Source organism: Protobothrops mucrosquamatus, unplaced genomic scaffold (assembly GCF_001527695.2).
Source record: "Protobothrops mucrosquamatus isolate PMUCROS unplaced genomic scaffold, P.Mucros_1.0 scaffold_154, whole genome shotgun sequence".
NCBI lineage: Eukaryota > Metazoa > Chordata > Lepidosauria > Squamata > Viperidae > Protobothrops > Protobothrops mucrosquamatus.
In genome coordinates this window covers 2207954-2231703 of record NW_015386230.1, presented here as the reverse complement: position 1 = coordinate 2231703, position 23750 = coordinate 2207954, and the positions used below count along the sequence as shown (strand labels likewise).

The 23750-nt window shown below is 39.4% G+C and overlaps 2 protein-coding genes across 3 annotated transcripts in view; one reads left to right on the top strand and one right to left on the bottom strand.

Annotated features, from left to right (window-relative positions):
- The first annotated feature begins 923 nt into the window (after nt 1-923).
- SLC25A29 (solute carrier family 25 member 29) lies at nt 924-13987 on the top strand. Of its 2 annotated transcripts, XM_015820401.1 has the most exons (4): nt 924-1027; nt 5479-5522; nt 9159-9242; nt 10364-13987. In XM_015820401.1, exons 1-4 carry the CDS (start codon nt 994-996, stop codon nt 11120-11122), a joined length of 921 nt encoding a protein of 306 aa, XP_015675887.1. In that variant the 5' UTR covers nt 924-993; the 3' UTR covers nt 11123-13987. The 2 variants fall into 2 exon arrangements, with proteins under 2 accessions (XP_015675887.1, XP_015675895.1); XM_015820409.1 differs by lacking the exons at nt 924-1027; nt 5479-5522 and adding an exon at nt 7622-7635.
- A 6802-nt stretch (nt 13988-20789) lies between these two features.
- The window catches only part of YY1 (YY1 transcription factor), a 15620-nt gene continuing 12659 nt past the window's right edge, over nt 20790-23750 (bottom strand). The window contains exons 4-5 of the mRNA XM_015820391.1: nt 23267-23425; nt 20790-21976 (exon numbers count right to left, since the gene is read on the bottom strand). Coding sequence (XP_015675877.1) covers nt 21794-21976; nt 23267-23425 — 342 coding nt within the window. The 3' untranslated portion in view covers nt 20790-21793. The remainder of the gene's footprint in view (nt 21977-23266; nt 23426-23750) is intronic.

Below are 23750 nucleotides of genomic sequence, written 5' to 3'. Positions count from 1 at the left end.
ACAACCATTACATTCTCCTTGGGAATTCCCAGGGCCATCTTCGTCTCTGAAAACCAAAATCGCCGACCCGCTTCATGATGTAACGTTGTGCATGTCTCTCGAAAGCAAGCCACACTGAAGCTATCTTTGAGGTAACCAGCACAGACTGGCAGATTTGGCCTTCCAGTTCATCCCACTTTTCCTGCCTCCGTCCTCAGGCTGCCCAGATCGGTTTTTCAGTTTGCAATCCGCATTAACTCGAGGGCGAACGATCTTCTCATCCCCCCCCGAACATGAATCGCTGGGCAGGAGCCCACGCGGCCTCGGTGCGTAACTGCCCCCCGCATCTTCCACTGAATAAGAGCGAGCGCGCCGCCCCTAAAGCGGCCTTAAACCCGCAGCAGCTGCCCAGCCTTGCGCAGATGCACTGCCACAACAGCAGAGGCTGGTATTCGCCCGAGTCTAGTAGGTGGCGCTCCCTCCTTCCCCACCACTGCGAGTCTTTTGCAGACGCTGCCTTCCAGTGGCGAGATGCCGCCCAGCGCATCGCCCAATGAACGGTCGGAGCGGAGGGCTTAACTGGAAGGGCGTTGTCTTGCAAGAGGCCTCCTATTGGAGGCTGCCTTTTCCCCATAAGGCTCGGTCTCCCCCTCCTTTCGCTGGCGTCAGAAATAGAAACGACTCGGTCCAGTTTGGCGACAAACGAGAGAGGAACGCGCCGGCTCGAAGGGCGCCCTGGATTTCCCTGGCTCGCTGTCAGAACGCAAGGGAGGCCAAGGAGCCAAAGAAAGGACGAGTTTCCCACCGCAAGGAGCCTCTGGATTTCTTTCCTCCCTTCGGAGTCGGAGGAAGCCGAACCTCTCCTCTATTCCGTAAGGAAACTCGTTACAGTCTTCGGAGCCACAAGGTGCATCGCAACCACAACTAAAAAAAAAAAAAAAAAAAAAAAAAACCCGGAGCAAGGCGCCTTTTAAACGCTTCAGGCTTGAAAAACACGCGTCGGGCAAAGCGATCATGGCGCTGGATTTCCTCGCAGGCTGCGTAGGAGGTAAGAAGCGGCGCCCCGAGCGATGATGGGGAGGATCGAGGTTGACATAGTTCATGCCACGACGGTGGCTGGTTTGCGTAGATCCGGGGCGGTGGGGTGGCCGGGTGGGGGGGGGGGAAGAGGCAGCTGCGGTAGGCAGGCGATGGCCACCTCTCCCTCCGCGGCTTGGCGCACTGCAGTGAAGATGCGCTGCCCACCCGCCCGGAGGAGGAGGAGGCCGGGAGGTGTTGCGTTCATGCGCAGCCGCTTAGAAAGGGAGAGGAAGAGACAACCCGAAGCCTTCAGGCGAGCTGTGATTTTCCTACCTCATTTTTGTACTCGATTTGCACACCTGGCGTCGCCGCTTCTCTGGTGGACCCCATTGTCCCCATTGTCTGAGCTGGATTGGCTTTCGTACTGCACAATCGGCGAATGACTGCTAGGAAACGGTGTGGCTTTGGGGTGGGTCCTGCTACCTCTCCACCACAGCCTGGCGAGGCTATTGTGCTAAAGCGGAAACCGGCTCTTCCTCTTTTATCTTCTTCTCCTCGACCATTTAAAGTTTCCAAGCCGGGAACCGACTTTGGTTTAGGATTTGGCCCAAACCCATAAGGGTCTGTTAGGAAGAAAATTCTGTTAAGTGTAATGGAACGAAATCCTAGGTGTAGTCTTACAACTAAAAACAAGTAACTGGACTCCATTTGTGGCCTGGGAAGAGAAAGAGTTGAGATATTTTGAAGGCCACCTCCTGGTTGTTCTTATTGCATGATTGTTTCCCCCTCAGAATAGATGGGATACACTTTCATTTCTTGGAAACTCCACATATAAAGCATAAATGCCCACTGGGGAAGAATAGACAAAAATTAATTCTTACAGGGAAAGTTATTGAATCTCTTGCTTTTGCTTCCGCCAAAGCAGACTTCTGTCTCCTGTGATTGTGGGACCATGTTTTTAAAAATCGGAAAGCTTCATTTTCCTGTTAAAAAGTGTTTAAGGTCCTTTCAAACTATTCTTTTTATTTGTTCTGTCTCCACACAGATTCAAAGTACAGTATCTTTCCAATCTCTTTCATTGTGAAATCACATGAGAAGGAGCTTCTAGTAATCAGTTTATCTAAAGCTGGAGGGTAATGTTACTCTGAGCCCTGGTACATAGCAAATTGTAAATCAGCTTTTCCCAGCTAGATTCTCTTGGGTCATTTTACAGATGTGGGGATGAATGTAGAAAACTAAAAATCAGGGGGGGGAAAACACTTCGTTTGTTTTTTCCTTTTCTGACAACTTTCTGGTTTTAGTCATAGCCTCTTGACATACTCCCAGGAATTTTGGAATTTGTTCAGAAAATACGTGTGTGAGTAATTTAATTTCACTTCCTCATAGTTGTTTTAATTAAGTTCCAGAACATAAAAACAAAGTTGCTTTGTTGTTGAGGTGATAAGTAACATTTTCCAGTGTACTCGCCCTTGTTTTCATTTCTAGCACAGGATATTTATTTATTTGCTTTTCATGTGTCTTTCCTCCAAAAGTTGAAAGTGGCATACATAGTACTCTTTTAATTTGTCCTTGCAAGCAGTCTGTGAGTAGTAGGTTTTGACGGAAAGAGACAAAGACATTTTTGTGCCTTAAAATTAATTTGTACTTGGGATTTTCTGGTTCTAGCCCATGGCTGCGTTATATTGATTCAGAGATGCTGGTAACCTCTAGCCAATTGAATGCTTCCCGTTAGTTACTAACTTCCCTATGTCATTACATAGACAAAGCACGTTGTTCTTTAGATACTCAGCACCAGCATTTAAGCCATTTAAATGTAACTTAAAAATGGTTTGGCAAGGCTTTAATATATTTAATGCTGCAGCACACATTTGTGTTTTTAAAGGAAGAACTTCAAATGCTAACCTGTTTTAGGATTTAACCCTGCCTTAGTCCCAAAGATAAACGTTTCAAAACAAAATGTGTGATTTTATTTATGTGTATATATGTACCCGCAAAGGCTTGTCCTCATTTCCTATAACAAATGCATACAGATGTATCAGTTTATTGTAATGTAAGCAGCCCAGATTGGTAGATATTGCCTTCCTTTTAGCCTGTGTTGGAACTGATCACATGATGCCGGAGTCACAGGTGCCTTGCAGACAGGGTGTATCTGTCCTGCTTCCCCATAAGGCAAGCTGTCAAGATTTGGGTGGAAAAGATAAGGTCCTCTGAAGAAAAGATAGAAGCAAGATAAAGGGGTGAGGAATGTAGGAGGGGGTAATTATATCTATTCTTCCCTCTTGCAGAAAGAGAAAGGGTGGGATTTTTTCCCCCCTCTGGCCAGATAGGGAGTGTGGGAGATTTTATTTGCCACAAAAAACGGTTTTAGCCCAGAGCATCAGAATGTTGATTTTGTGAGGATAAGAATAAAGGATTGGATCTTTAATTGGATATTCATAATCTTTTGGAAAAGGATTTGTATTAGAGGTGTGGTGATACTTCCTATTTTCCATCATTTGAATTTACCATACAAGCCACTTCTATTTTTTAGTCATCACTCTTGCATTATTCTAGTATTGGGTAAATTTACTTCTGCAAATAAACACTTCTGTACAGTTTTCTCTGTACAGAAATATTAGCTTTTGTGCTGATTTAACAAATAGGTCTTCTAGCTGAACATGCAGAGAATTTATCTACAAAATCTACAAGTATGCAAATTATGTAGTTTTACATATTGAAAAAGTAGCTTCATTGATGGAGCAGAGATCACAACTGGGATCAAACTGGAGACATAGCTGTTTCTACTGGCAGAAGGCCTTAAACCTAGGCAGATTAAAGGAGCCTTGGTTCTCTTTTGGCCCTCGTGAAAGGTTTCCAAGATTGGAGCCATTCACTTTGAGATCCTGTTCTATTTCCTATTGCTTCAGGCAATTTCCTCCCCATTGAAACTAATTGATGATAATGTGGAATGTAATTGTTTCCCACCCCTTTCTCACAGATGGAAAATGGATAGGAAACAATCTGCCATTTCAGTCCATTTCTCCTTAAAATGGCAGATGTACCCTATAAACAGTAGAACTTTAAGCTTGCCCAGAGAGTAAATATTTAGTTCTGTGTTGAGGAAGCCAATCATTTCTAACCTAAGCTGCTGTCATGTGCAATGAGGATGAGTTTATGGCTGATGAAACATTTGATGTATTTTCAATATGCAGTTACTGGATTTTTTAAATAGTCTTGGAATAAGTATGTATTTTCCAGCAAAGCATGGAGTAGGCACTTATTAGAGAAATATTGTGTGGACTGTGTGATATTGGAAGCATGGCCTTCTGTGCTCAGTGATACTTTGCCAGATTGGCTATTCAGGCTAGCATTTCTGGGGGGGGGGGAAGTCCTATTTCTTTAGTGAAGAGTTTGAAACGGCTTTTCCCCTGCTTGGTATTCCCCCCCCCCAATTTGACTATTAAACCCATTATATAGTATCAAGTTGCCAATGATATGCTCTTAAATCATGAAACTTTAAACAGGCCTGTATTTAGCAAACTCAGGCATACTAGATGAATTAGGTGTTATGTGATAGGGCAGGAAGTAGCTTCTAGAAATATAGTAAGGACAGTGACTTACAAGTCTCAGCTGTATTGTTGGAGGATGGTATCTACTGTAGTGGTTTTGCGGATGGTATCTACTGTAGTGGCAACATATCCTGTACATTTTTTTTAAATTTGCCTTTTGTCAGCTACAATGAAAAGTGAAGTGTCTCTCATTTGACCTGCTCCAAGCTTCCACTTGGAAACTGCAGCTGGCAACAATTGTGATGAGGCAGGAGCTTATGGGCAGGCCTCAGTATGTCCATGTAGCACCTCATTGCACAGGCTGCACTGCTTACCATAGGCTTTCAGGTCCAACTCAAGGTGCTGGTTTTTTACTTATGAAGCCTTTCATGCCATAGGGCCTGTTTTTTTAAGGGACTGCCTTTCTCCCAGTAACATCTAACCGAGTGGGTATGTTCCAGGAGCCATATTTAAAGAGATGCCATATGGTGGGACTCAGGAGCTATGCTTTCTCTGTCACAAAGCCTGACTGTCCCCTGGGAATAACCCCCCCCCCCAAGGTTTGAGCAGCCCTGACCTCGTGGTCCTTATAACAGGCCTTGAAGGCCTAGTTTTTTCCCCAAGGCTTTAGCTTAGGTGGAATATGTGACCTGAGTGCAATTGTGCTATTGTTACAATTGTGGGAATGTTGCCCCCCCCTAGTTACTGCTATTTTTTATTGGTCTTATTGTGTTAGCATTTTTTTTATTTATTTGCAATTTTAAGATTATCATATCCTTTTTATTTTCTGTCAATCTCTGATCTATTTCACCACCCGCTATAGATGGATTAACCCTAACCCTAATCCTTGCACTAAGCTGTATTTAATATTTCTATTTTGCAAATTCCTTATTCTGTATTCTACATAATGGTCTCAATGTCATGGTCTCATTGTCCTCTCTGTTTATTTCAGGTGCTGCTGGTGTACTGGTAGGACATCCATTTGATACAGTTAAGGTGGGTTTACTTTTCACAAACTTTCTTAGAATATTTGATTAGACTGAAGGCAATACCTGCCCTTACAAATAGGGAAGGGATCTAGATGTTTGAGGCCATCTAAGTAAAACACCTCCTAGAGACCTTCCAATAGATTGCAGTTATACTAAAGCACTACAATGTCCCATATTGCATTAAACGTTCCACAGAAATGGAACATTTAGAGTTCCAGATTATATCATCCCTTGTTTGATGCACTTAAAAAGTGTTCTGAGATATATGCCTTCAACCATATTTTTAATATGATAGTTCAATGGCATCTAGTAAATCCTAGATATAGTTTTGAGTGTACATAACTCATTTGTACTAAAATAAAAATTTAAAATGCACTTTCCTTAATCCTGCTTTATCTGGTACACTTATTTGCGTTTGAAGCAATTAATTTGTTAATTATATTGACCAGATGACTGTTTGCTGCATGACGAAACAGTCTTGCTGATTTAATGTGCTTCTTCCCATCCAAGAAAAGATGTTGTGAGTTTTCAATGACAATTTTTATTTTCTTGTTTAAGACATGGGTGTATAGTGGCTGCTGTTGGAGAATTCAATAGTAGATTATTAGTCAAGAAAAAAATTAGAATTTGGGTAATATCTGCGCCTGTACCAAAGTCAAATTGTATTCAAAACAGGACTGTGAAATAAGATACTAATAATGGAAGTACAGGGATTTTGAGTTGCAAACATGTTTGCATTTTTAATTCAGGGAATCCCTCAGTAAAATATATGGGGCTTATTTTGGAATATGAATGTGCAGGGTGAAGCTACATGCTAAGAATATACATTAAAATAAATTGACTTAAATCCAAGTATTTCAGCTTGTATGAGAATTACGTAACCTTTTTGACGAGAAAATGTGCTGAATAACACTCTGTAAATAACCTTAAAAGGTAAAAGAATAGTTAGCACGATAAGCCTTGAGAAATGTAGCTTGTTGGCTTATAACTGCATTTTCTAGTTATTTCATATCAAGAAATAATCTTTGCTATGAATTCATTCTATTAAATTGCACTGAACTTCTTTTCACATTGTTTCCTATCAGAATGAGTACATTTTAGGAGTTACACTTAATCTTGCATATATTATAATGGACAGGTTCACGGAATGAGTTGGCACTCTTGAATTAAAATTTATTTCAGTTTAATTGTTTTGATGTATTTATATTTCATCTATCACAAACATGGTATCTTTGGGGTGTTTAAGTGGATATTCACTGGCTATCTTAGCTTAAAAACAATTATTGCATCACATTCCCTCAAACTGTGTGTGGGCATCAAGCTATATGCAATCTTGGAAACATGTTCAATACATTTGCTTTGTAAGAAAACTCTATCATATTTGGGAAGTTACTTAATTTATCACAAATCACTGAGAGACTTTTATAATTTACACAATTTTAACGTGAAAACATAATTTCTTCTATAAATATACATACCTATAAAGCATTTATCTTAAATGCTTAGCTTGCTATTGTGTTGTTAAAGGAACAGTGATATGGCTACTCACACTGAGGAGGGGGAATCTGTTTTGCAGACAGATTCTATGCATATTTATTTGAAAGCACACCCCACTGTGGGATTAGCTTTCAAGAAAATATGGACAGGATTGTATCATTGCTTTATTTTAATCTGTCAGAAGTAAAACAACTGGTTTCATGAACTGACATTTATGTAGAATTAAGTGTTTGTTAACCCTTACCTAATATGACAGTCTTTTCCTGATGAAGCTGAATACTGTAGCTAGGCACTATTTTCACTTGAATGCTATTTTTTTTAAAATAAATAAATGTAATGGAATTTAAAGCAAAGTTTAATAACTTCCAAGTAGTTGTAAAGATTAGGCAGGCTGGGTTTGTGGGACCGGGAGGGTAGGGCTTGTAAAATGGGGAAGATGCTGAACTGTTTTTGAGCCAGCTCTTCAAATGGAGACTCCTGCCCCCATTTTGTTGATGTAATGTGTACAATTGCTTTGTTACTTAACTGACTTTACTTTTTGAGCTAGGGGCTGTCTTCATTAACAGCAAAAGTGTTACTTTGTTGTAGATGACAGATAAGCCTCATCACGGGAGAGTTACCTAGTAAGTATAGACCAGGTGAACATTCTGTTTCTCTCGGTCTTAATTTATTCCAACATTTATGATTAGTTCAAATTTTTATAAACGAGCAAAAAGTACCTTCCCTTTTTTTTAGTTTTTAAAATGTTTCTAGAGTGGAGGGTGTGGGGTATGTAATGCCTTTAAATATAATCTGTATTTTTTTAAAAGAAAATCCTAACTTTTGCAATTTGTTCTCTACTGTTTTTCTTTGTCCCCCTTTGTGCTTAAAGTTTGTATATCTGTGCTAACAAACAAACGCCTCTTAAATTGTGAATTCTGTTTCAGCCTTTCCTTAAATTAGGTATCCATTTTTCATTTCCCCATATAGCTATGACTGCTTTGTGTTAACGCGTTTTAGGTATTGCTACTGGAATGATTTCTGAGCCCACTCTTGGTATGCTTTTTAGTATTTTGAATTGCCAACATGTGATTGCTACTCACCTTTACAAAATAGATAAGAAAAGCTAGGAACCAGCATAACGTTATATTGATTTTTATTAAGAAATGACAATGGAACTCTTACTTTAAAGATGCAATGCTCTTAAGGTTTAAACTATCATTAGTCTCTGAGATCCTTATATAGTTTTAAAATATCCAGGTTCCAAATTGTTCCTCCAAACAGGATTTTCTGACCTTGTAAATCTAATGTATAGATTACTGGAATTTATTGTACTAAGATTATTTAGATTTTTGGCTTATCTAAGTTGCAAACCTAAGCTTGTAAAAGTCTTGCAGTTATGGTCCTATAAAAAAAATCTAATACTATGTCTGGGGAACATTTTCTTTTACAACGGATACATTTTGAGCATAACTATTCATGGTTCGATAGATGAGCAACATTTAATTCTTTAGAAATATCAGATGTGCTAATTAAACCAGCAATAACTGAACAGCCAAGTGAGGATTTGCCTTACTGAAGATCTTAATTTAACATCCTAGCAAGTAACCATTCCATATAGGACAGTGATGGCGAACCTATTAGAGACCGAATGCCCCAAAACTGCCCCGTCCTCCCGCTCTGCCCTCTGCAAGGCCACCCACCACCTCCATGGCCCCCCACAGCGTGATGGTGGCCACGGCCTTTGCCTGCACCCCACAGCATTATCTGCATGCAACAGGGCATGAGGGCGGAGTCTTGTCCCTGCTGCCCTGCTGCCATATCCTTGGTTGCACTGCTCTGTGTGGGCTGTGCCTGGGAGTGACTTTCTGGGGGGGCTGCTGGTGAGGAGGGGGCCATGGGGAGGCGGGGCTGGGGCGACGGTGCACGTGCCCACAGAGAGGACTTTGAGTGCCGCCTCTGGCACGCGTACCATAGGTTCGCCACCACTGATATAGGATATAACATAAATCTGAGTGGCTCCCAAAACACAAACTGTTCTCTTTAATTTCCTGTGGCATCAGGCATGCAAATGTACATAGCTACATTATGTGTTTGCACCCAAAGGTATTATCATACTATCTGCTGATTTTTTGCCATGTCAGTAAATTCTAATTACATTTTATAGGTACGCCTTCAAGTTCAAAATGTGGAGAAGCCGCTCTACCGTGGGACTGTACATTGTTTCCAGTCTATCATAAAGCAAGAATCTGTAAGTAACATCCTGAATGAATGTGCATGTTTGCAATTAAGTGGAGGAGGAGATATCTACAAGTGGTATAGAAAATATCATAGTATACGATAATAAAATCCACAACAAGCCACAAAACCATAACAGCAGCAGTAGCACTAATCTTCACTGTTATCCAAAGCCATGAATTGAGACCATTCCATCCATATTTAAGTTTAGTTTAATGATCCAAATTGTGTGGATGCTTGATACTCCTAGCAGGTAGTGGATAAATGCAAATTCACTCCTATCTAGTTGTAAACAGAAGTATTGATGTGTGGGAATATTGCAGTAATATTGAATAACTGGCACAAGTTTAGAGTATATCCAGAGATGTGCATAGTAATTACTGTGTGTAGACCATGCATATGAATGTGTTACTGTTCTAGGGCAGGATGCTTAATTTCATCAGTATCCATCTCTGCCTCAAAGTTTTGGAAGGCTTGGGGGAAATGCTGAATTATTCCCATTCGTGCCCCCAAACAAAGCTCACACAAGATTGCTGTTTTTCCTGCTGCTTTACTATTGATCTCGGTTCCTCATTTGCAGGATGAAAACTACACAATTCATATAGGAAGGATCCTTGGATTCCTCATAGCTATATAAAGATGGGCATTTGATTCCTAAAGGGATGTGCTCAGCAGTTGGTGGTAATTGTTGCTGATTCATCTCCTGATCATTAATGTTCTCCTTAGGGCGATGGAATTAGTGATAATTTGCCTTGTTCATATTCTGATATTAAATAAGTAGCTGCCAAGTATTAAAAAAATGTAATACAGGGTAAGAAATAGGAGAACTTTTGAAAACAGCTGCACATTGAAATATGTGAACTTGGGAATGGTGGAGTATTTTTGGCATTTGCACACAAATATTCAATTGTTTGCTGCTGAAAAAAGAGCAGATCTTTGGGGTGTGATTTTTGGGTATGGCAAGTTGTCTTGTCTCATTGTTAGGAGTGCCATGCCTAAAGGACAATTCAGATCTATCTATTGATGTGCAAAATAAAAAAAAATGCAGAATGTTAACAGTTTTATTGTTTGCTGCTTGAGAAAAGTCTTAAAATTACTGCTCATCATCTATTTATGTGTTTTGTTTTCATCTAGACGCTTGGACTTTATAAAGGCATTGGGTCGCCTATGATGGGCCTTACCTTCATTAATGCCCTTGTCTTTGGCGTTCAAGGGAATGCTCTCCGTGCTCTTGGAAAGGACACACCTCTACATCAGTTCCTTGCAGGCTCAGCAGCCGGCGCCATTCAGTGTGTGATCTGCTGTCCTATGGAACTGGCTAAGACACGGATGCAGCTGCAAGGAACAGGGGAATACAAATTGAAGTCCAAAAACTACAAAAACTCTTTGGACTGCTTGGTGAAGATCTATCGAAAGGAGGGCCTAAAAGGCATCAACAAAGGAATGGTTTCCACATTTCTGAGAGAGACCCCCAGCTTCGGTTTCTACTTTTTAACATATGACTGCCTAACGAGGTATCTGGGGTGTGAGGCGGAAGATAGTTACATTGTTCCCAAACTGCTTCTGGCAGGAGGCATGTCTGGCATAGTCTCCTGGCTCTCTACTTATCCTGTGGATGTGATTAAGTCCCGCCTTCAGGCTGATGGAGTTGGAGGAGTCGTACGGTACCAGGGTATTCTGGACTGCGTTAGAAAAAGCTACCGGGATGAAGGGCCAAGGGTGTTCACAAGGGGTCTTACATCCACCTTGCTTCGTGCTTTCCCTGTTAATGCTGCAACATTTGCCACTGTTACAGTTTTCCTTACATATATGAGGTCAGAGGATGGCCAGATCAGAGGCGATTTAAGTGGATGTGAAGCTGGTCCAGTGATCCAACAGCCTTCGAGTTTTTAAATTGACTGGAAGATTGTACCTGTTACATATGAGATGCCATCATTATTTCTTTTTTCTTTTTTTTAAAAAAAGAATATTTGGATACCAAGAGTATACATTTTGGTCTGTATAAAGCATCTTTTTAAAAATCTCATTTATAAAAGCAGCTTAATGCTTTAGGAAGATTCTGAGTTGACTCTAGAAACTCAGACAATAAAAGGATTTGCCCTTTGAACATGTGCTCAAGACACATCTGCTGGATTTTTCCAGTGTAGCCTTGACTTCAATTCCCACAATCCCCAGCCAGCACATTATTAAGGAAATCCAATGCAGTCACTGGTCACCAGTTGAAGTCAGTTTCAATGTATTGCAGCCAGCTCAAAATGGCTACTACATCTTATCAACTCTGATGCTAAATTCCTATTCAGACTCTATCCATATTCAAACAGGAAGAGAAGAAATGGGGCTTTGAACAGATAATGAAGACTTGTATGCACAGATGTTACACCCCTTTCATGTTCATTGGGGGCGTGGGACTAGGGCCAGCAGCATACCTCTCTCAACGCACATTAAAGGTCTGGATGGGTTCCCTGTTCTGGTTATTGCTCAATCTGACCACTGTATTCTATTTAGAACTGATTGTCCTGGTAAATGTAGAGTAAAAAACCATTTGTTTCATTTTTCTGCACTTTATCCTAGGGGAGCTTGTGTTCTTCCAAATAATTTTAGCTTATAATATACAACCATCTGATTAGTGGCCCTCCTGGTGGGAACTGATGGAGATGAACAACTGGAGAACTTCAAGCCTTTCCCAACTCTATTTTAACATCCTGTTGAAAGTCATTCTGTAGATCAGGGGTCTCAAACTTGCAATGTCACGTGACGTGTCGCAACGTATTGCGACTTTTTTTTCCATTGCCTCTTCCTGTTAATTGTGAATATTTTACTACAGTGTATAAACAGCCTGCTTTATTTCTTGATCAGTAGTAAGTCAATATCTCAATCATGCTGTTCAGTATGCAGATGCGTTCCCTGCTATTTTCAGATTATAGTTTGTTTTTCCGTGCTACTATTTGCATTTGGCTTTTAATTTTTTAATGTATGTAGTTGCATCTTGTAAATATTTAAACATATTTTAGTTAGTATGTTTTGAGTTGGAAGCTAGAGTAAACTATCTAGAAACCTTGTTACAACCCAAAATGTAGATTGTTTTTAAGGTGGTGGTGATAGATGTGCTTAAATTACCATTTCTCCATTACTGGGGTAAATGCGCATAATTGTGAAAGTATATTTAAAAGGATTTAACAGAAGTGTGTTTTAGAGAATTCAATAATGAAAACAGAAGTCAAGCTCAGCAGTTTTGGAAACCTTGGTGAACAAGAAACCTAACAAACTATTAAGTCTATTTCGTAGCATCCTTAAATAAGAATGCTGCAACATTGGCTCACTGACATCAGCAATATACTAAGTTAATTGGGTTTTATTAACAAATGTTTAAGGTTGTAGTGCTATACACACTTATCTGGATGATTAAACTCCAATTGGGCTGATATCTGAACAGCAAAAAATACCATTGGCCTAGTCATAATGTATCTCAAGGTGTGGCCAATCAAACATCTGTTCCATATTACTGAGTGAAGAAAAAAAATCTTACACTAAATCAGAGTAATGAAGCCTGCAGGGGTTGCCTATAAGTGTTAAGAAACCTTGAGAATAATTAGCTTGTTATTGGAAGTTTTGTTTCTGTCCATATCTATCTCACTTAAAGATCTGCTCATAATTAATCAGACCTGTGGGCAGAAAAAACATTTCTCTAATTTTATGCCAATATTTTCACATGGACTTGAATTGGATGTATTGGAGGTGAGTTTGGACATGCAGAGGAAAATCAAATTAAACCCATGTGGTGTTGTAATTCAAATTGAAGCCATGCTGCACATTACTACAGGATTGAGCACAATGTCTGCTCTGGTTAATTTCCTCACAAACTGTTTCCCACAATAACGATGTAAATATGGTCATTCAACCAATGAATGAGCAAAAAGATAATGTGAAATTCCTCAAGTGCAAACTATGGATTAACACTACCACTTATCCATTCAAGAAATACAGTATATGAACATAATGTGAGCTTGCCAAGCAGCAAGAACTCAGTGTTACATTTAGATTGAAACTTAAATGGCTGAGGAAACAGGATGCAAGACAACTGCATACTATTTCTCATCGCCTCTAAGGACACCTTAACACTCAACCAGTGGTCACTATTTGGCACATAGTGGGTCATTAATGAGCCTTATAAATGCTTTAAATTGCAGTTGCACCATTAACTAGGGCCTGCAATATATAAATTGTACAAATACCATGTTTCTCACATGTTTTTAAGTACTTCCTATTCTTTTTCCACTGCTGCCGTGAAGAATGTGTAAGCTCAATTAAAAAAAGGTACCACTTGCAGATTTAGCTTTGGATCAGAGCCTACATAGTTATGGGTCCAAAACATCTGTTGAAGGCCATTATTCTAGCTGTTGAATAGACAAGGTGAAGAAAAACTGGTAGAAAATCTAGCAATGTGATATAGAACGAGGCTCATATGTAGAATGTACCATTAAATAACTGCAGTGGAAGGTTTTTGGGGGGACAGGTGCAATATGTCTGTTTGAACGCTTTTTTAATAAAAATCTAGCCAATTATTTGAATAATAATTATGCTGGAGAAACCTATAAAACTGGATTGCTGCTTCTATACCATGCAGGTATAGTGGATGTTTTGACACTACTTGCAGGGACATTCAAATTGAATGTGAAACCTAAGTTGTTTGTTGTGCAACGACACTATCTTTTTTTGTACAGTATTCTGTAACTATTGTACATAAAAGTAATAAACCTTTTTTTTAAAAAAAATATAGTTCTTTCTTTGGTGGAACTAGGATCACCTATACTAAATCAAAGATGAGCGACTGTGGGCACTGAATCCCCTCTGATAAGAATTTACAAAAACTCTTACGGCTCCTGCAAAGTTGAAAATATGCAAAAAAAAAAAGCAAGCCTTATCATATGAATCCTAATAAACCTAAAGTTCAAAAATCTGGAAATTTCCCCATCGATCCTTACCAATTAGGCAACTCTTAACCCTTCAGTGTTAGATGTTGCCCTTGACCTGCAAAATATTGCCCACCTTCATACCAAGCGAAGACCTTTTCATGGTGTAGCATTTTTGTAAATCAAGAGCTAGGAAACAGTATATATGCTTCATTTGTTGTGGCAATGCACTCCACTAGATATCCCAAGGTTCTTTTATAAAGATCCCTCATCTGAGGTAGAGTTTAGATACTATCATCATGCTATTCTGACCAGATTTGTTGCATCTTTATATAATAAATAATCTGTAAATAGTATTTCCAATTTTGGAGGAAAAAGAGGGAAGTAACAGATTTTATATCTTAAAAGATACTTAGCAGATGTGGCTCTAATGGTTTGCAGTCTTTTAATTCCCTCTTTTCCTACAAAATATTCCAGAACAGTATGGATTGTATGATACAGAATTTCAATAGTAAAGTGGCAGAGAATCAGTAGATAAACTTGCACTGATTTCAAGAGATTTGCTTTTGTGTTATTGCTCTATATTAGGGGTGTCAAACTGCCAGCCCGTGGACTGGATGCGTCACATGGAAGCCGCACCCACCCCATTGCCAGCAATGGCAAAAACGGCCCGATACATTGTGCGACATCACGTGACGTCGTGAGTTTGACATGCCTGCTCTATATATTGCTGAGCAGGAACAAGACAAAACTGTATTGCAGAGTTATTGGCTTCTGTTCATTAACCAAATTAGTAACTCACATCAAAGTTATGTAACCCTCCACTCAGTACATTTTAAATTCTCTTGTCATCAAATATTATTTACAGAACATGGCAGGCAATTCAGCAAAACTTCTTATGCAATGGAAAGTGCCACCTGCTTTCTCAAGTTTACACAAATAAAGCTACAAATACAGAAACATCACAATATACTGCTGCTTGTAGTTTCATATTCATTTTTTACATGTGAAACAAACGACTTCAGCACTATATTTCTATGTAAGTTCAACGTTAACAGTTTCCATTGAGGTAGCTTAAAATGTATTCATTCTCTTAGAAGAATTAAGGTTTGTATTGAATGTGCTGGTATAGTATTTCAAATTTCTGGGGAAGAATGGCAGATAGAAGACAGCTTTGCAAAAATTAGGCTAAGAACAAGCAGCCAACAAGTACCACATTTCCCCAAGAATAAGACCCAGCCTTATTTATTTTTTTTGCCTCCAAAAGGCACCAGTGGCTGAACAGCGCCACCAGTGTGATGAGCCATGTGGCATCCTGCCACGAGCAGCGGCACCAGTGCGATGCACCACGTGGCATGCAGCTGCTGGCCATAGGAGGCCTGGCTACAGCAGTCCTAAGGTAAGCAGGTGTGGAGTGCATGGGGCAGCTCCACCCCCCATCCCCGCCCTAGCTTGATTTTTATGCATGCGCCCCACCCCAAAACTAGGGCTTATTTTGGGAGGTAGGGCTTATATTAGGCATACACGTAAAAATCAAGCTAGGGCTTATTTTTGGGATCTTATTTTCGGGGAAACACGGTAGATGGGCTCCATCAACCTTCTCTGGACAGAGAAGATACGAGATCATCCAACCATATGGTTGTTTCTCATGAGGAGATTGCAAAGCAGCAGTCTCCAGAGGATGGGAGAACCAGAAACCAAGGGAATTAGCCATACTGCTCCAGCCACAGGCAGGGTCTTCCGAAGAATATTAAATTCACTTTTCCCTTGCCAATTCCATTTCAAAATTGCCTATTAATTGCTTTAAGAAGTCAGGCTTCAAAATGGCAAGGCTTGAAACACTGGGTGCTTTCAATCTTTGATATAAGAAAATGAAGATGTCTCTTTATGACCTTTAAGAGCTTGAAATAAGCAGCAAAAAGCAAGATGGGATTTTGGCTACAGAAAGTTTTAAATGGATTAAAAAATGTAATATTGGATTTTGAATATTAAGACTTTGAAATTAATTTTAAAGAATAATAAAGAATAAATTTCACGAGAAAGAAAAACTGGACAGATATAACAGGACAAGCAACTTATAAGGGCAATGTGTTCCCAAAAGATGTTACAGAAAAAGATATGCAATAAACAAACATAAACAAAACTTTAAACAAAATTTTATCATTAGATAGTAAAAAGATTTGAATGAGGCTTTAAAAATAAAGAGATAACACAAAAGGGACATACAAAAGCCAGTATTTCCAGGAGAGGTCAGTGTCACACTTTACAGTCCACACAATGAAAACCCATGTCAGAGGATACAGATTTTTATGTTTTATAAAGTATAGAGTTCTGCCCCAGAAACTACCTTACAAGTTATTCCTACAGTTAAAAAGTTATTGACATAACTATCTCCCTTAAGAAGAGTGGTGTACAGCAGGAAGGGTGCTGCCTCTTGCTTGGTGCAATATATCTAATTGTGAATTGGAACATTTGTATTCCCCGATTCCTGCATTGTACGATTAAGAATTATTGACCCTTTGTCACCCAATGTAAGTTGCACTATTCTGATAGTTCTGAACCCATTTAGCTTAACCTAAGTGCATTCACTAGGTGGGGTAGAATTCCCAACCAGGAGTTAAGAAGCATATTCTCTCCCAAGTGTAATTTGTAAAATAACCAAGGACATGAAAAGATCTAGATAGAACCTTCTTGCCTGGTGGAACACATGTAACTCTCTTATAGTAGAATGAGTCCCTATGCCCCAAACCTTCTAGCCAAGATTACTACCAAACAGGTTGTCTTCCAAGAAAGTCAATGAGAGTCTGTTTAATGAGATGGAAGAGATAAGCAGTGACAGGCACCCTGTCAAGAAATAGGGAGTCACTAGGACTAAAGAAGTGTGACGCTCTCAAACCTTAAAATTAATCTCCATCTCCCACAACGGAGCCAAAAGCAGTTACTTTCTAGGTTTGTTACCAGACCCCTCTTTAGACCTACCTGTAGAATACCTGTAGCGTTTCAATATTAGTATTATCATTTGACAGTGTGCCAGGTCAACTGATCCTACTTGTGGATGTTGCTTTGGAGTCAGGAAATCTCTGCCAACTCTGGAAGCTCAGTATAATGATTAATTCATTCAATTTCCAGGTTTGTTGGAATTGTAGATCAGAAGTTAGATCTTGAGACAGATCAAATACCAATGAGCCAATGTGTCAGAATACAGCAATCAGAACGACCCTTGATTCTTGTGTCCCATTTGTGTTGGAGAACAGGGGGCATAGAAAATATCAAGATTAATCCTGATGTCATCTTGCAACTGCATCTTTTTATGGTCTAGTATCACAAATAGGTCCAGAGTTCTTGTGAAAAATCTTTCTTCGCTTAGAAAAGCACAAGCAACCCAGCCAGTCCAGTGTGATCATTGCCCTTTATTGATTTCACTGATACAGGAACTGTTTCTCTCTGCATCATTTGATGTTTGGACTCCCTTTGAAAATCTTTTGATCTAGATCTGCTATGATTTAGATAGAATTTGTTGTACCTCCTCACCTGGTCTGACAATATCTTTAAGCTTACTTGTATTGCTTTCTGCTCTGCTTGGTCATCAGCATTGACTTGGAATGGGATCCTGTCCTCTGCTATATTTTGGTAACAGGCACTTCATCTTATCAGGCTGGCATCTAAATTATTTGACTTCAAATCAGCTGAATATAAGGTAGGCTGGGACTAACAACTTATGCAAGGATTGAACAACTTCTCATAACTGTCAAGAGCAAAAGATCAAGTCTACACATGAAGGTCCAATTAAACTGATTTATTGCTAATTAAGCCTATGTATGGAAATCTTCTCACCTAAGGATTAGCACCTGCCTAGGGATAAGGGCCAACACAATTCAAGGGAGGTTGGACTTAGTTCACTTGTAGGGACCCTAGGTTCATCCTCTTTGAACTCTACCCCATGTTCTGCCACTCCTTCTCCTACAATAACACCTATATGTATCAGTGGGCTCTTATAGATATGCTATGGTCTTGAAATAGGAGAGAGTGCCATTGTAGAAGGCCAATGTTGTGATTCTCATCTACAGTAGTCATATCATTTTCTTAAAGTTTGGCCTTCTGGATGTAGGAGCCATCAAGGCCTTGAGTTTCACAAGGCCAACTTACACACCTTTATGGTTTCCTCAGGGGTGTCCTTCTTTCATATCCATTCTGCTTTGGTATATTAATCCAGTGGATTTGCCCGTTGGGGAAAGGGAAGCTGGGTGATATTGCTTTATTTGTCCTAACCACTAATCTGCAGCACTTCTGGCATCACTGATTACTTCATATATTGAGAGGAAGGAGTGAAGAGAACATCTGTCATGTGGCTTCCTATTGTTTTGCCCTGCTGCTCTGGAAGCAATACTTCTATAACTGACCTCAGCTTCCCAGCTGCCTCATTATTCTTAGTATGCTTTCTTGATTCTAGTAGGGAGAATTAGAGTCTTCAAATCTTCTATTCCTGTGCTAGAAAATCAGTGTCTTGATTGTTGCTATTTGCTCACCTCCTCTAAGGCATTCTTCTCTTGTTCTGGAATCAGACATATATTTGATTACCCTTACTTTCCCATTGGCCAAATGGACTTTATCCATCTTCTGGGGGCTTCTCCAGCTCAGTCATGAAACCCACTTGGCTGTGGTCTTTTGTTGGTATGTCAATCAGCTCTCAGGAATTGTTTCAGAGCATCTGGCCCATGTTTTTTCTCAGATCCCAAAATAGAGCTAACAGGGAAAGTCACTGCTTCTTCTACAAAGAATGTACAGAGGGCATTACTTTATGGGATAAGGTATCATCTTAAGTTCTGCCTTGTAGCTAGAAGTTAATAAGCTCCCATAATTATCCTCATCTTTGGTGATAAAACATTTAGGAAATTCTCAGAATCCTGTATAGCCCCCCACCACACACAACCTATCAGAACAGATCTGTTCAACTACTAAAGAGTATACCAAAACATAAAACAGTTACTTTCTACTTCCTAATCTTCCTTAAGAGTATTAAATTCAGAATCCACTTTTCAATAAAATTAACGTTGACTTATAACATACAGCAAAGTTCTACAACCTCCCACCACTTCCATAGCCTGGTTCCAAATGGCTTAAGGCCCAGTAGTGGGCTGTGGCCCAGGGGTTGGGGACCCCTGCCATACGGGAAATGCAAATTTTAAAATTAGGGGGTAATTAGGAGAGATGTACATCTAGAAGATCTGTGATGACTCCCCCAGAAGCTTCCCCAGATGTCAGCTCGGGGGAGGATGAACCAGTTCCTGCCATGTCAGGAGCTGTGTTGATTGATGGCTCCAAGCAGCCTTCTGTGAGGGATTTGGCTGAGGTGCAGCTGCAGCAGAACTGTTTTGAGGCTCCAGGAGGGTAAGCATGCAGCTGCAGCCAGAGAGCGATGAGGAACTACCTTCTGCACCTGATCCAAGAACATGTAGGTTGGAGAAAAGGCAAGAGCAGAGAACTTCAGCTAGATTACTCACAAGGAGAAAGCCTTTTTCTTCTTAATGGGCTGCATTGGAAGCTATTCAGCACAGCAGACAGATGGAGGCAATTCTGGGGACAATGTGTTTGTTTCCTAGCTGTGTTTTCTGGGCATTGTATTCCTGCCTCACTTTGGATTGACCCTATGCCTTGACTTGGATTGTGCCTTGGAAACTCTGAACTTTTCTTGCCTTGTAAATACTCTCGTGTTGTGGATTTAAGTTTGCCTGGTGGCTTTATTTTGATTGAGAAACTTTCAAGTGCCTTATAGATACTTTGGCCATTGGTCTGTGGACTAGCATTGGTCTGCTTGTGGCCAGACTTAATTGGGACAGTTCTGGGGTTTTGGTGGAAGGAATTGCTGGGGAATATTAATAAACTCACTAAACCACAGTTACGTGTGTGAGTGAGCAGGACAGCACAAGACCATATCCTTTCCACTACAAAAGCAGTAATGTTGCCAGACTTATGGACAAAAGGAAGACAATGAAAATTATACAAAACAAGTTTTTTAATATGAAGAACGTATTGTTTCCTTAACCCAGAAATTTGGTTGGCTGGTTATAAATTTGGTGTTTTTAACAATAGACATGCCCTGCATAGAACAGCTATTTTACCGTAATTCAATCTGAAGTATTCTAATGCTAAGTATCAGCTTTCATCTGATATCTCTCAATTACATTGATATTATGTTAGAATTCACATGCCCAGTGCATCATACCATACAAAGGATTCAATACCACCTTACCTTGTCAAAATGAAGCAACAGTATTCCATGAATTACCCTGTCCCACCTGATTGCAGGGAATATGGGTATATTCCACAATATCTGCTAAGAAAGAATGATTTGTTGAAAACATAATATTTTTCTCCTGCAATCATATGATCTGTTCTTGAAGATGGAGAGCCTGTGGAGCATATCTGAGAGGTTGAAAGTAGAATAAAAGGAATGGGAAATCCCACAGCAAATGTTTGCCTATATAATCCTGGAGGAAATCCAATAAAACATGAAATTTTACTTCAGGAAAATCCACTATTATCGGGATAAACCAGGACTCCATACTGATTTAATGGAATGCTATGCAAAATATAAGTACAGTTACATTTTTTAAAATAAAAAAATCTAATTCAATGCAAAAACAAGTAAAGGTAACTTGAGTTTTATTTATCTTCTAATTTCTGGGAGGTTAAAGAACTATAATTTGTTTTGGACAACAGAAGAAAATAGGCTGTGCTTACAGATAATTTTCTGCCATATTCTTCAGGACCACTGTTTTATTGTTGCCCACTCTATTACACGAGATGTACATATCAGGTGTTGTTAAAAGGTCAGTGCCTGTACAATACATTCTACAACTGAGCACCACTTTCTTTAACTGAACAGGCAAAGAGAAAGTACACGGAACATCAGCATCTGGCAGTATTTTTCCCAAAAAAAAGAGAGACTAAAATGGGTTTAAGTTGATTAACACTATTAAATCACATCTAATATTTGTTACTACATGATTTCATTACAGCTATACGATACAATTATACAAAAATGTGTTAACATCAAAGAATACAACCCAAAAAATTTAAGATAGCAAACAAAACCTATATAACTTTTTTTTTAATCTTTACAGGAAAATACTTTTGAAGTATGCATGTAACTGCCCATTCTTTTAAAGAAAATCTACTGCAAGCAAAGTTATCAACCTCCAGAAAAAAATCACACATAGCATTACTAAGCATATCCCCAAAAAGTGTACAATATGCACACTTTGAAAATACAAAATTAAAAAATTGTAAGCAACAGGTGAGCTTCATATTTATAACAATGTGAAAAGTCCAATTTTAGCACTGTTTGTAGAAAGAACTGTCTTTGATGCAAGTCCATGAATTGTCTGTCTCTTCCAGGTAGGATCACACTTTACAAAAACCATGCTCTTGAAACCAAATTACAGAGCAAAATGGAGCATTGGAGCAATGCTGCCTTAAAGTTTATTTTGCTACTTTATCAAAAACAAGTCCCTTAGGCATGTAAGGTTCATTTTTGTGTGTTTTTTTAAATTCTTTCCTAGAAACAATATACAAAGGGGGAAGTTATTTATTTTCAACCATTCTCCTGTAAGGTAAAAGATGTTTTGAGTTCAAGAGCTTTCTTCTTGCAGTTTCACTGGTTGTTTTTGGCCTTAGCATGTGTTAAGATGTGAGATTTCAGATTAGTTGACTGAGCAAACTTCTTATTACAGCCATCAAAAGGGCACACATAGGGCCTGTCTCCAGTATGAATTCGCACATGTGTGCGTAAATTAAAGTCCAGTGAAAAGCGTTTGCCACAGCCTTCAAATGTGCACTGGTGAAAAGAAAACACAAGACATTAGCAACTTATTTACAGATTTTCACTTGCAATATTAGATTTACATGAAATAAGAGTTCTATTCTGTATAATTCCAAACTAGGTCTCTGTTATTCATAAGTGAGTTCCATGAAATTGGAAATGTTCACTTGTGCTGTTGAAGAGCAAAGAAATACATAAGTATTTCCTCTTTGCAGAGAGATTACAAGATTTTTTCTGATGTGGTACTACCTTTGTAGAATTCACTCCCAAGACAGATCTACCTAAAACCCTTTTCAGATATATTTCATCTAAGTCAAAACATATGTACATTTCTACAGTCTGATGTTCTAAAACAGTGGTTCTCAACCTTTTTAATGCCGCGACCCCAACCGGTCGTAAGTCGAGGACTAAACCGGTCGTAAGTCGAGGACTAAACCGGTCGTATGTCGAGGACTTTCCCTGCCCAGGAGCGCCACGCATGCGTGGTTCCACCCCCTGCGCCTGCCGAGGCGTAGTTGGCAAGCGGCAGAGACGGAGCAGGCCGACCACCAGCTGGCCCAGCCCAAGGAAGGTAAGGCACCCGCTGGAAAAGGGGAAAAAATGGCGGGCAAAAAAAATGGCGGACAGCCTTGCTTGGCGACCCCCGTGAAATGGCCGATCGACCCCAAATGGGGTCCCGACCCACAGGTTGAGAACCACTGTTCTAAAAGGTACTGAAGATGTTCTACTTCCATTTGTTAAAATATTCAGAAAGTATTGAGAATTTCCTTCTTTTTGCAATCTAAAGTAGGCAATACTAATAAAAATCTTATCAGCCTCATCCTAGCTACTATGCCACCCTACATGGGTGGTAGCCTACATAAGTGGGGGAATTAATGTTTAGAAAACATTAACTGGAATTTGATATATTTTAAACTATTTGAAACAAAATACTAACAGTAAATTACCAATGAAGATTGTCATGAGCATTTCTACATCTAAATATAATCATCCAGCTAATGTCATCTATGTACATAAGTCAATGTTGTTCAAGTAGCTTCTTTGTATTTCAACATTAATTTTTAAGAAAGCATATTTTAATAGGAGAAATGGTCAGGAGCCAAAACATACTGACTAAAATATACTTTTAATATTTCTCCAATTATCTACTAAATACGCAATTTAGCCTCTGCACAAATTCCTTTCAGTACTTCAACTGATATTATCTATCACACAAAAACAGAATATATATCACAGAGAAACTAACTAGATTCTCATGACAATGTCATAAATGATTGTCTCATCTAGAATATTTGAAATAGTTACCTGAAAGGGTTTTTCTCCAGTATGAACTAATTGGTGCCTCTTTAGCTTTGAGCTCTCAACAAAGGCCTTTCCACATTCTGCACAGACGTGTACCCGAGGCCCATGAGTGTGTAGATGCTTCCTCATAGCCGAATTATCCCTGAACATCTTTGTGCAGCCCTTCAAAACAACACAAGTAAATTATTTAGTTGTCAAGGCAAGCCCAAATACCAGAATTATCATCATCTTAACCTGTATACATTGACTAAACTTACAATTATACTGAACGAAAATATGGCTTGATTTTTGGTATACTGCTGCTTATATGACTTAATTCTGTATGAAGGGAGATTGTTAGGAACAATCTGTTCTTTCTTGAAAACAGGAATCAGAATTTTCTATTTTCTATAGTGATGGCAAACCCTTTGGGGTTCGGCTTTCAAAAATTTACAAAATGCCTTACACAACTGTGTTTATGTCAGTGCCCCCCCAAAAAAGAGAAATA

Coding starts and splice junctions, on each gene's coding strand:
- SLC25A29 (XM_015820401.1), top strand. CDS start 994: ATGGCGCTGGATTTCCTCGCAGGCTGCGTAGGAG. Junction 1,028..5,478: donor CCTCGCAGGCTGCGTAGGAG/GTAAGAAGCGGC, acceptor TGTTTATTTCAG/GTGCTGCTGGTGTACTGGTA. Junction 5,523..9,158: donor ATCCATTTGATACAGTTAAG/GTGGGTTTACTT, acceptor TACATTTTATAG/GTACGCCTTCAAGTTCAAAA.